At 42.6% G+C, this 13,246-nt stretch overlaps 1 protein-coding gene across 4 annotated transcripts in view; it reads left to right on the forward strand.

Annotated features, from left to right (window-relative positions):
- The window catches only part of SNX30 (sorting nexin family member 30), a 118,261-nt gene that overhangs the window by 56,005 nt on the left and 49,010 nt on the right, over positions 1-13,246 (forward strand). For all 4 annotated transcript variants that reach the window (XM_086683723.1, XM_086683725.1, XM_086683727.1 and 1 more), the window contains exon 3: positions 11,108-11,218. In XM_086683723.1, coding sequence (XP_086539849.1) covers positions 11,108-11,218 — 111 coding nt within the window. The remainder of the gene's footprint in view (positions 1-11,107; positions 11,219-13,246) is intronic.

The raw sequence follows: 13,246 nt of genomic DNA on the forward strand, positions 1-13,246 counted from the left end.
AATGTATCCTTACTTTTTCAATTGTTTTTTCAATATTTTAAGTAGCAGTACAATTTTAGGTTTCAAGCAGTGTTTCTTATCCTTGGCAGTATTGATGTTTTGGACTGAATAATTCTTTGTTGTGTGTGTGAGGGGGTGTCCTATGCATTGTAGGATGTTTCCCAGCATGCCTGGCCTCTACCCACTAGATCCCTGTAGTACCCACCTCCAACCTCCAGTGGGGACAACTAAAAATGTCTCCAGACATTGCCAAGTATTCCCTGGGGACAACATTACTCCTGGTTGAGAAGCACTGATCCAGAGGAAGAATAACAATATTTACACTATTAGGAGAAAATATACATGATCGCTTTATATATATATATCAATACATAAACGTATACTTCTAACTGGTTTTACTCAGTTACCAGCTTATTATAAAAGGATACATTAAAAAAGAAACAAACCCGAAAATGGAGTCATTTGTTTCCCAGTACAGTAGACCAAGACTTAATTACAGTTTCAACCTATCTCAGGAGTCATCACTTTATATTTTTGAATAAAGAAAGTACTTTGTTCAGGAAACCATCCTGTTTGTTGGTATTCCCCTGCCACCACAGGCCACATGATGAAGAAGGATTTACAGATATTTTTAGAAGTTTTAATAGATTGATGGTGGCTTTGTGAATGGTATTAGGAGAAGTGTTTATGAACATCTCTCTCTTCTGTGCCTTTTCTCTTTTTCATTGTAGAAAATAAATGATTTTTTAAAATATTTTAAAGTTTGCTTATTTTGAGAGAGAGAGTGTGTATGTGTGAGCAAGGGAGGGGCAGACAGAGGGAGAGACAATCCCAAGCAGGTTCTGCACTGTCAGCACAGAGCCTGATGTGGGGCTGGATCCCATGAACCGTGAGATCATGACCTGAGCCGAAATCAAGGCTTAACCGAACAAGCCCCCCAGGTGCCCCTGAATTAAGTTTTTATTTTGAAAATTTAGTAGGTTCTATACTTGTCTAAATTCTTTAGGGGGGGGGAAGCAGAGAGTAAAGTACACTCAGATTTGATCTTTTATTGGATGACAGTGCTATATTTTAAAAAATGATGCGAGTACTGGAGCACTTGGCTGGCTCAGTCTTTTAAGCCTCCAACTCTTGGTTTCGGCTCAGGTTGTAATCTCACGGTTCGTGAGTTTGAGCCCCGTGTCGGGCTCTGTGCTGACAGCATGGAGCCTGCTTGGGATTCTCTCTCTGCTTCTCCCAGGCTTGCATGCTCTCTCTCTCAAAATAAATAAACAAAAACATTTAAAAAATTGTACAAGTACTATAAATACTTTATTGTGAAAAGTAAAGTAAATGATGATAAAGACCAAATACAAGTCTCACTTAGCCCTTCTCACTTAAGTTGTTCTCGCTAAATACTGCCATTGTTGAAATTTGGTATACATCCTTCCCGGTCTCTTTTTGTGTTTACATATGTGCATATATAGTTAAAATATATATAATTCAGATTTCACTGCAATATTGTTTTCTAACTTCCCCCTCTACAATATTTTTGAAGACCTTTCCATGTTCATATGAATATAGAGAGAGCTTAGTTTTTTAATCTCTACTTATGCAATGATTATAGAGTATCTTTTCCCTATGTACATTTCAGCCTTTGTCAGACGTTTCTTTGCTATTACTGCCCTGTCCTTTCTGCACCTGGTTCGCATTCGAAAATTTGTCCACGTATGTGTGCACATGTACATGCATCCACGCAATCTTCCCCTGTCACCGTTGACCCCGGGTGCCTATTATTTCTCAGGCAGTGATCTAGATGCTTAGATGGATGTTAGGTCGTCAGAGGTCCTGGGTTGATACCCGTCTTCCCGTGAATTATTTCCATTTTTTGCCCCAGGGCCAACTTATTTTTTACTCTGTAGTCAGCAAAATGCAAAACCTGTTTTTCTGAAATTTATGCTCTAAAACAGCTGAATGACGAGGTGACCGCCTCGCTGGCACAGCAGTGCTCGCCAGCCTTACCACTTCCTACCCTCTTTGACTCCTCTGCCCTGCAGCGGACCTCCCAGAATGCCAGTACTGCGGGACCTCTGTTCACTGAGTCACAGGCTCAGGCGCCTGCTGCTGGCCACCGCTCTCCCCTGTGCCCGTCTGTTTCCGTCCTTCCTTACCCCCTTTCCTCGGTGTTCTTGTCTCTGTCCCTTCTTTGTGGGGTTATTTGATTCCCTGTAAGTCAGAACTTTTCCAAGTTCTAATTCCGCATTTTCACTTCTCTGTGACGCTCCCACCTCTGGGTGAGCTCATTGCAGAATTAAGTTTTACTTCTTACTGTCAATTCTGTCTCAAACCAGAGTCCTTTTCTTTTCCTGGTTCAGGTAATGACACCAAGGTTAATGTCTTGGTGGTGCATTTGGGACCTTCTTTCTGAACGTTGCATTAAAGCGTATCTACACATATCCCTATGTAGCCACGCACCCTGTGATGTGTGGGGATGAGAGGAGGATTACAAACAGGAACACAGGGTCTCACACACTGGTCTTGCCCTGGGACCCCCACTTCTGCTGTGGTTTTCTAGCAGAGATAGTGGTCAGAGGATGAGGTTGTACAAATACTTTATTACTTTGAGCTTTGACTCCCCTGTCCTACTTCAGATTCCTGATGACCAAAGCTGGACAAAGTAGAGAGCTGCTTTTGCTTGAGATAAAATGAGCCTAGGACTGAGAGCCAATGCAGGCAGAGCCCTCCTCTACCCCAACCCAAGTCATGGGCACCTTCTCTCTCCAGTGGTGGGGAGCCAGCCTGGGCATTTTCTTTTTCTTTTTTAAAAAAAAAAATTTTTTTTTAATGTTTATTTATTTTTGAGACAGAGAGAGACAGAACATGAACAGGGGAGGGTCATAGAGAGAGGGAGACACAGAATCTGAAACAGGCTCCGGGCTCCAAGCTGTCAGCACAGAGCTCGATGCGGGGCTCAAACCCACGGACCGCGAGATCGTGACCTGGGCCGAAGTCGGACGCTCAACCGACTGAGCCTCCCAGGCGCCCCAGCCTGGGCATTTTCCAGGCAAGCAGGCAGACCCTGGCTCTTCTCTGCAGGCTTTTAGAAAGTATCATCATCATAGTAACTAATTACTGAGCACTTACCATGTGCTGGTGCTGTGCTTTTTTTGTAACAGAAACCTTTTATTTTATCTAAGTAATACGTGCTTGTTGTAGAGAAACTAGGAAATTCAAGTAAGCTAAAACAATAAAATAAAAGAGCATCTATAAGCTCACCAGCCAGAAATAATCATTTCTAAATTTCTGAGCAATTTGTCTCTATCCACGTACAAAAATGAGTATTCTGCAGGCTGCCCATTCACTGCATGTGGTGCGGCTCTTTCTCTGCTAGCAAATGCCAGTAAGCACACCGTCATGCTGTCACTTCTAAGACGACAACAGTGCTCTGCTATATGGGTGAGCTGCCATTTATTTCATGCTAAGTGCTTTAAATATATTGTCAGTTAATCCTCTGTATACCGCTCACTGAAGCAGGTATAGGTGGTGTTTTTCCTTTGTGGATGAGGAAACGGAGACACAGACATATTAAGAAAATTACTCAAAAACATGCAACTGATGTGTGATGGAGCTAGAACTTGAATCCAGATCTGTCTATGCTGTACTTCCACAAGGCATGATTTGCCAGAGAGGGATGGCTCCACCCACTTCCCCAGCACTGTGCACCGTCTACTACCTGGCCTGGCTGTTGAAACTGATGAAGTGGAAATAGACAGGAGCCTTCAGCTTCCTTTAGGAGCTGTCCTCCTCTTGTCTCTTACCCCATCTCCTTAGTAAGCACCAAGTCTTGTGCCCCAACTGGCTCTTCTCAGGCTAGGTGCCACTTAGAGATCAAGGATACACAAGGATTGCAAAGCGGGCGTTAGATTTGATGACAAGAGGGCTATCCGTGACTGTGGTGAGCGCAATTGCCCTGGGGTCGTGGGGCAGAACCCAGTTGGCAGTGGGTTCGAGTGAGTGAGAGGAAAGACACGAGTGTTGGTAGTTTGCAGGTGAAGTGAGAACAGGAGCTGATGCTTTTTCCATTGTTTCTAGAGGAGGAAGGGAATTTTTGTCCTGTTTGGTTTTTGTGGCAGCAAGTTGAGGGCTCTGTGCTTCTAGCTGCAGTTTTCCCTCGAGGTCTTCTGCTAAGAAGGAAGGGGAGGTTTGGAAGCAAGGCTGAGAAGTTTTCAAGACTTCTACAGGCTTCTCGTTAACTGATGTGGAAAATGAGAGAGAAAGAGCTGACCAAGGAAGTATGAGACTACTTGGCAGTGTTGAGGGTCCAGTGGTAGATTTTATTGTGTCAGTTAGTGTGTTTGCCCGATGTTGCTTTTCCTCCAGGAGCGTGCTCACACACCTGGGTCTAGTAAAGCAGGAAGTGCACGGTTGCATTTTTGCCAAAGTCGTGTGAATGGACACTAGGAAAGGGATATTTAGGATATTGGCAAATAAAAGGGGATAGGTTATGGAATTGATGCTGAATAAGAAAGGAAGTAAATATGGGATTGGACAGAATGTCAAGGAATTGTAGGTTCCAAGAGGCTGCAGAACCAAGGGTGTCGGGAAATGGAAGAGTCTGAAATACAGGAGGTGCTGGTTAGATAGAGGGAGGTCTGAACTTCTGCCAGGTGACAAAGCCTGATGGGAGTGGAAGGAGACGCTGGTGGCTCACAGGTGGGTGTTGTGTGCATGAACCACCTGGATCTCAGGGGCAACCAGACTCTGGAAGGGCTTTGGAAAGGAAGCCCGAGAGCTAGGCACTAGAGTCTTCTGGGAATCAGGAAAAGGATGGGTGTCAGCAGACAACAGGTGTGAGAGGTATAGAGACACATACCTTGATGGCCTGAGCCTCCGAAGGGTTTTCATGGGGCTGGGGAGCAGTGTGGAGTGAAGGGGATAGCAACAGCACCTCTTGGTCTTGGGGGGTGGCGTGGAGTTTGTGAGATGTGAGAAAATGAGCAGCGTTCTACCTGATGGGACAGGAGGGAGGCTGTAGTCCCAGAGGAGAGCCAGCTTTCAGAATCTGAATAAGTGGAAGAAGGACAGGAATTTAATTATGGGATGGGTGTTCCAGAAGGGCTTGGTGTAAAATGAAGCTCTGAGAAAGGAAGCCCCGAGGAGCGTGAGGAGAGACCAGAAGCCTCCCTGGTCGTGATTCTCAGGTATTCTCTTAGGGTAGCAGGGTTTTGAAGCAGAATGAGATTAGCTGGCTAATATTTGACAAGGGAAGAGGTCCCTTTGCAGGGAAGGGACGGGGATCCGGCTATGGCTTGGACAGATGACATTTCTGATGAAGACCAAATGTCTCTAGAGTACACTGGTTGTAAATTTTGGATTGAATGGGAATTCTCTGGAAGGGCTCCAGGCCACAGTAGTTAGGCACATCAGCTCCTGAGGAATAAGAGTTCTTTTGTGGTAAGATGAGGCCCAATGGACAGATGCTCTGCGGGGTGGGGGGATTGATTGCCCTGTGGATCTGTGCTAGGTCTTCTAAAGTGTTGAATTTGCAAAACAAAAACAAAACACACAAAACACACACACACACAAAAAGACCACAAGTTGGCAGGGATGCCTAGAGATATTCACATAGAATGATGGCAAAAATGAATATTCTTCAGTACAACTCTTGCACTCTGTTACCTATTTGTAGATCTGACTTTAGGTGAGTACCCATGACCTTGTGATCTTGTGGGGCATTCTAGATTTTGGAGAGACACAAAAGAGTATAGTGGTTGTCTCTGGTTATGGAACTGTGGGTGTGCCCTTTTCTCTTTTTTATTGTTACTAGAAAATAGAGCAGAAAAACCCTTTTTACTTTATTTTCCTTACTAAGTTAGACCCTGAATTTCACAGAGGAAAATTTTACTACATGCTCCTGGTTGGAGTTTTTATTGGCCTGCATATTTTAGGAGTACTCTGAGTCTCAAAACTGACTGGGTTTCTCTCCAGAAATCCACAGTAGTGTCTGTGGCCCAGTTTTAGCAGGTGTGCAGAATTCCACGGTGAGTGTGCCTAGCCTCATTTGTGGCTCTAGTTTTTCTCTCTGTCCTTGTTTTTTTTTCCCTTGATCTTTCTCACCTACTTCTAATTTATGTCATTTAATCATATTTCATGTATCATATATCTTTTCTAGAACAAACTGTGATAAAAGTAAAGTATCATGAATATCCTTCTGCTTCATGATAGTTTTTGTTTACCTTATTGCTTTCCACAGCATCAAATTTTTACTCCTTTATTTAAGCCATTATATCCATAAATGAGCTTTATTTTTTGTGTGTGATTATGAAAGTATATGAGAATTGGGGCACCTGAATGGCTCAGTCGGTTAAGCATCTGATTTCAGCTCAGGTCATGATCTTACAGTCCATGAGTTCTAGCCCCGCATCGGGCTCTGTGCTGACAGCTCGGAACCTGGAGCCTGCTTCAGATTCTGTGTCTCCCTCTCTCTCTGCCCCTCCCCTGTTCATGCTCTCTGTCTCTCTCTGTCTCTCTCTGTCTCAAAAATAAACAAACATTTAAAAAAATTTATAAAAAGAAAGTATTATATGAGAATGGTAGAAGATTTGGAAACAAGGATGGATGTATGAGACACACTACCTAATATGCTAACGAGGCACCTAATAAGGATGAGTATAAAAAGGACAGTTGTCATTATGAGTTCTAGATTTTTTCTAACCTTTTATATCCATATTTTTATTTATTTATTTTTTATTTTTTTATTTAAAAAAAATTTTTTTTCAACGTTTTTTATTTATTTTTGGGACAGAGAGAGACAGAGCATGAACGGGGGAGGGGCAGAGAGAGAGGGAGACACAGAATCGGAAACAGGCTCCAGGCTCTGAGCCATCAGCCCAGAGCCCGATGCGGGGCTCGAACTCATGGACCGCGAGATCGTGACCTGGCTGAAGTCGGACGCTTAACCGACTGCGCCACCCAGGCGCCCCTATATCCATATTTTTAATACAAATGAAATCATAATGTATGTGCAATTAATTTTGAATCTTGGTGTTTTTTTCTTCAAACTATACTGAAGCAGGGGTGCCTGGGTGGTTAGTGAGTTAAGGATCTGACTCTTGATTTCGGCTCAGGTCATGAGATAGAGCCCCGTGTCGGGCTCCATGCTGAGTGTGGAGCCTGCTTAAGATTCTCTCTCTCTCCTTGTCCCTCTTCTTCTCATGCTCTCTCTCTCTCTCTCAAAAAAAAACTATATTGAAGCATATTTGATGTTAAGGATGTCTTACAGACATGATTACTGATAATCATAGAATAAATATCCTATAACTGAACTGTTTTTATTGTTGGACATTTAGGTTGTTTTGATTCCTTTCCTATTTTATTTTATTGTATTTTAAAGTTCATTTATAGGGGCGCCTGGGTGGCGCAGTCGGTTAAGCGTCCGACTTCAGCCAGGTCACGATCTCGCGGTCCGTGAGTTCGAGCCCCGCGTCGGGCTCTGGGCTGATGGCTCGGAGCCTGGAGCCTGTTTCCGATTCTGTGTCTCCCTCTCTCTCTGCCCCTTCCCCGTTCATGCTCCGTCTCTCTCTGTCCCAAAAATAAATAAACGTTGAAAAAAAAAAATTTAAAAAAAAAAAATAAAGTTCATTTATTTATTTTGAGAGAGAGTGCGCACAAGCAGATGAGGGGCAGAGAGAATGAGAGACAGAATCTCAAGCAGGCTCTGTGTCATCACCTCACGAACCATAAGATCATGATCTGAGCCAAGATCAAGAGTCAGACGCTTAACTGACTGAGCCACCTGAGTGCTCCATTCCTTTGCTATTTAAAAAAAATTTTTTTTTTCAACGTTTATTTATTTTTGGGACAGAGAGAGACAGAGCATGAACGGGGGAGGGGCAGAGAGAGAGGGAGACACAGAATCGGAAACAGGCTCCAGGCTATGAGCCATCAGCCCAGAGCCTGACGCGGGGCTCGAACTCACGGACCGCGAGATCGTGACCTGGCTGAAGTCGGACGCTTAACCGACTGCGCCACCCAGGCGCCCCTCTTTGCTATTTTAAATAGTACTGCAGTGAACATCATTATACAAATGTCTTTGCTACAGTTTAAAAAGTATTTTCTAATGGTAGATTCCTAGAAGTAGAATGGTGGGAATTAAAGACAAAAATAAATAAACCATAAATAAAGGAGAGAACACAGGTTAATATTTTTAAAAGCTTGCAATGGGGACAGCATTCTTATTCATGACACCAAACTGTAGCCACCATAAAGGGAAATAATGGCTGAATTTTAAAATTCTGTATCAGAAAAACCCTTTGCTATAAAGAACTTACACAAGTGAAAAAGACCTGACTGACAATTTAAAAAAAGAAACTCCTCACAAAGAAAATCTATAGCCAACAAATATTTCAAAGGATGTTCTACCCCAATAGTCATTAAAAACAAAAGAAAACAGGGGCACCTGGGTGACTCAGTTGGTTGAGCGTCTGACGTCAGCTCAGGTCATGATCTCACGGTTTGTGAGTTCGAGCCCCGCGTCGGGCTCTGTGCTGACAGCTCAGAGCCTGGAGCCTGCTTCAGATTCTGTGTCTCCCCCTCTCTGCCCCTCCCCTGCTCACACTCTGTGTCTCTCTGTCTCTCAATAATAAATATATGTTAAAAAAAAGAAAACAAACAAAAGAAAACAAAGATGATGTACTATTTTTCAGTTGTAAGTCCATTAAAGACAACCACTGGTTGAGGAGAATATGCAGTTAAGAATATAAGTTGATATATTTCTGGAAGCAGTTTGTCAGTTAAAACTACACGTACTCTTTTCTCCAGTAATTCTGTCTTTAGGAATTTAAGAGATTCTTAGATTTGAACTTGCTAACAGAAAGATATCTAAGAATTGTTAGAGACTTAGAAAATATGAGTGAATGAATGGATATGCATAGAAAAAATACGGAAAGATATAAACCATAATACTAATCATGGTTTTTTTTTTCCCTCTTAATTTAAGAGAGTTTATGACCGATCTTTATTTTTTCTTCTTTTATTTTTCCTGAAGTTTTAAAATAAGTATGTCTAACCTGAATAAGTCGAAGGGGAAAAAAAAAAGCCAGTTCCTCGACAGTGACCTTGTTTACAGCGGAAACAAAACTTGTGTTTTATCATACTGCTTTTTATAGTTACCAAATACTGATTTCAAAGTTAGACACGTTACATAAACTACAATTTATGAAGAGGATTTTCAAAAGCATAATAAAGAGAAGTGATTGGTTGATAACATGTAACGTTTAGGAAGGCAAAAAGTAGACTCCTCCATCACTGCATTTACAGTGAAAACAGGTTGCATTTGCCACACATCACAATCCACCTTTTATGGGCCCATCGTCGGCAAGTCCTCAGATGGAGCCTGGTGGGGGATTTGAAGAATGTCCCTTCCAACCCTCTTCTTACTGTTGAGGAAACCTAGGCTCTGGGAGGCTTAGTGGCGTCTCAGGAATCTGGTAGGTGCTAGGAATGCTCCTGCCCAGGCCTTTCCTCACCCAGCCTTGGAAGGAGTGTCAGCCTACCTACCCTTCAAATTTCCATCAGCCTTATTTATGCCTGAAAATTCATCAGCAGTGATTTTTTTTCCTTATAATTCAAGCATTCTTTTTTTTTCCTCCCCAATTCCACAATGCTGATTCACTCGGGGAGTCTTCTAATAAATCACAAACACTCAGGTTGAATGAATTTCCTCACCTCTTCCCACCTGTACCCTCCATCATAGGGGAAGGTTGTGCATGGGACTTTGGAAAGGGGAGAAGCTACAGAAAGAGTTAATTGGGGTTCAGTCCAAGACCGAATCCTTTAATTTCACAATTTTGCTCGGACTGTGTGAGCACGGCTTTTGGGGAGGGTGAAATCATAATTTTCAACTTTTTTTTTTTTTTTTTTTTTTTGGGACAGAGAGAGACAGAGCATGAACGGGGGAGGGGCAGAGAGAGAGGGAGACATAGAATCGGAAACAGGCTCCAGGCTCCGAGCCATCAGCCCAGGGCCTGACGCGGGGCTCGAACTCACGGACCGCGAGATCGTGACCTGGCTGAAGTCGGACGCTTAACCGACTGCGCCACCCAGGCACCCCCATAATTTTCAATGCCAACGCTGTTCCCAGCTTTTTCTTTGATGGCTAACTCTTGTTCATATGTTTTTAAGATTTTCTTAGGGTCATGGATTAAAACAGACTTTCGGCCTGAAAGAGTAAATTTATAAAATGTAGCTTGAGCCATTTTTATTTTTGACCTGTCATTTCTGAGAGCTATGACTGTGGTATATAGTCTGTACCCTCATAGGGGAAAATGCTTTAGCTGAGACATGGTTTTAGTCTGGGCAAACTAACGTGTAAAAATCTTGTTTTGGTATAAATTAATTTCATTTTATTTAGCACTGGTTTTCATTACCAGAGTGCTGCAATCGCAATTTCAGAAAAATTAACAAGAACAGAGATGAGATGAATATTTTTCTGCAGTACAATGACATCTTGGCATTCCTTTCTAGTTTTTTTTCTAATCATCTAAAATACAATATAGTTCCAAGGTTATGGTTTTCGCAGAATATGGCACATGAAACAAGACGTTTTCTATTTTCATCCAATCTGGCTCTTGAACGAGCAGGTGTGCCCTTAGCTCTTTCTGTCTGCTTGTCTTCCCTCAGCCTTTGATAAAACTTGTCAGCATATTCAGCAGAAGGTGGAGACTTCATTTCTTTTAACAGAAAACATGGATTGGGATTCAGTAGCAATATCCTCAGAATTATTCTGCTAAAAGAAATCCTCAAAGTTAAGCCTGGAGGAAATGAATCAAATGTTTCTAAACACATTCTGAGGGAATAGTGGAGTTCCATTTCCTAAGGGTAGGGGGAAAGAAACAAAAACAAAAGCCTCGACATTTTCATTCTAGATCGTGGACTTTTGAGCCGGGCCCTGGGGGCCTGGACTCCTCGTTCTGTGTTGGTAATTGCTGCCTTTTGGCTGGTGCTTTGGTGGAAGGAAAGCGTGTTCTTGCCCAGTTTGGTTTTTCAAAGAGAGCTTTTTTCCTTCCTTTCTGCCAAGACATGGTACTATTCCCTTCGACTTACTTTGTTCCACCCTTCTTATTTGCAGAGTACGCGGGTAGAGTTTGACCTGCCAGAATATTCTGTTCGTCGAAGATACCAGGATTTTGACTGGCTGAGGAACAAACTGGAGGAATCCCAGCCGACTCATCTCATTCCCGTAGGTACTAAGTCATTACAGCTGGCTCCTCTCTTTTCCTTCGTTGTCCTTCCTGAGGATGTTTACTCAGCCCCTCACCCCTTAAATTCAGGGCAGATTCTGTCTTACCTTTTATACCACATTCTCGCACCAAACGTACATGAAACATTTTCACAGATGCTGTCCAATGTATCACATTCGGGGTTTTGGCTTCCGGTTTGCTGTCCTCGTGCTGGTTTCTTGAGTAGGCTGGGGTAGATTTTCACTTTCATTATGACAGTTTTTTGAGGTATAAAGAGTCCTAATTCTGATTTGCTGCCACTGAAAGACTGTCTGTTTTACTACCTTTCCAGACATACGTTCTTGAGGTTTGGGCAGCTGCCACCAGGTGATGCCTCGCATGACAGCCAGCTGGGCTCTCTTTAGACACACGGGTAGTTCAGGGAGCAGGAATGTAGCACGGCGCCATTCAATCCTAGTTTTTCATTTCAAAAACAGACCCCAAGCCACCTGACTCCGTTTACAGCAGCAGCATAATATTTATCTATTACTCATATCTACCCATTAAAAAAAAACAGAACTAGAGCAAATAAAATTTAAAAGACTACTTAAATCAACATACATATTGAGTACTTTTCTGACTACTTTTTTTCCCCCAGTAGAAATAACAACCATTTAGACCCCAGATGTTTCTTGGGTCTTTGGGGACTTGAGCGCAATTTGGGTCATAAAACTCTTCAGAGGGGCGTTATCTTTCAGTGAAACCCTTGGTTGAATAACTTCTTAGCACTGCCAATTTTCGTGTTGTGCATGCATCTTCCGGTGCTTTCCCGCCATGGTTCGAAGAGGCTGAATATGCCATGATAGAAATGATGGAGTTTGCCGGGGACTGCATTCTCTCTCAGGGGAAGAAACTCATTTTTAAGCAGTTGGAACTGTTACTTAAAATAGAATCGTAATTGGGCAAAACTGGCAGCTGTGAATCATTTTTTTCAGACTTTGTATTCGACAACAGTTTTAGATTTCCAGAATGATTGCGAAGGTAGTGTAGTGGATTCTCATATAGCCCACACCTGCCTTTGCCTAACGTTTTACATTAGTATGGCACATTTGTCACAATTAACGAACCAGTAAGGATTCGTGATTACTGACTAAAAGTCCTTTATTCAGATTTCCTCAGTTTTGCCTAATGTCCTTTATCGGTTCCAGGATCCCATCTAGGATGCCACCTTCCTTTTAGCTGTCATAGCTCCGTAGGTTCTTCTTGGTTGTGATACTTTCTCAGGCTTTCCTTATTTTCTATGGCTTTGACAATACTCAAAACTGTCAGGCGTTTTGTGGAATGTCCCTCATTTGAGATTTGTCTGATGTTTTCCTCATGATTAAACTTAGGGTAATGTGTTTTGCTGGGGGCAGGGGAAGTGCCATTCTCATCACATCATACGAAAGGTACATGCTATCAGCAATATTTATCACTGTTGGTATTAACCTCGATCACCTTATTTGACATAGTGCTTGTCAGGTTTCTCCACTATACGGTTACTCTTTTTTTCTCTCCTGTTCCATGCTGTACTGTTAGGAAGGAAGTCAGTCGTTCTTTATGTTTAGCTCACACTGTGCCTGAGGGGGAATTATGCTCCACCTGCTGGCAGCTAGTGTATTTGAAGTTTGGTTAGACAGAGACACCTGCCGGTAGCACTCATGCATCGACCCTGAAGCCAGAACTGAAAGAGGATGGAAGTCTCCAGAATGCCTGGGGAATGAGTATCTTTGAGTATGGTTTCCTGTGGTCAGGGTAGAAACAATGAGTAGGAAAGTACTCTAGAAGCAAATGGAGACATAAATTTATTCATAAATTCTTGGTACATGTTTGGGGTGGAGAGAGATATAATATAGGAAGGCATCTGTAACTCAAACATGAAAGTCGAACTGGAAACAAATTCTTGTTTTCCCCTTCAGAAGTCATCCTCCAGCAACGTGACTAGAAAGCGTCTATCTGTTATTAAGCATCGACTTTGTGTTAGTCTTTTACTAGGCCTGGTAAGTACT

The sequence above is a fragment of the Puma concolor genome, chromosome D4, assembly GCF_028749965.1.
Source record: "Puma concolor isolate L17-30 chromosome D4, mPumCon1.1.hap2, whole genome shotgun sequence".
Lineage (NCBI taxonomy): Eukaryota > Metazoa > Chordata > Mammalia > Carnivora > Felidae > Puma > Puma concolor.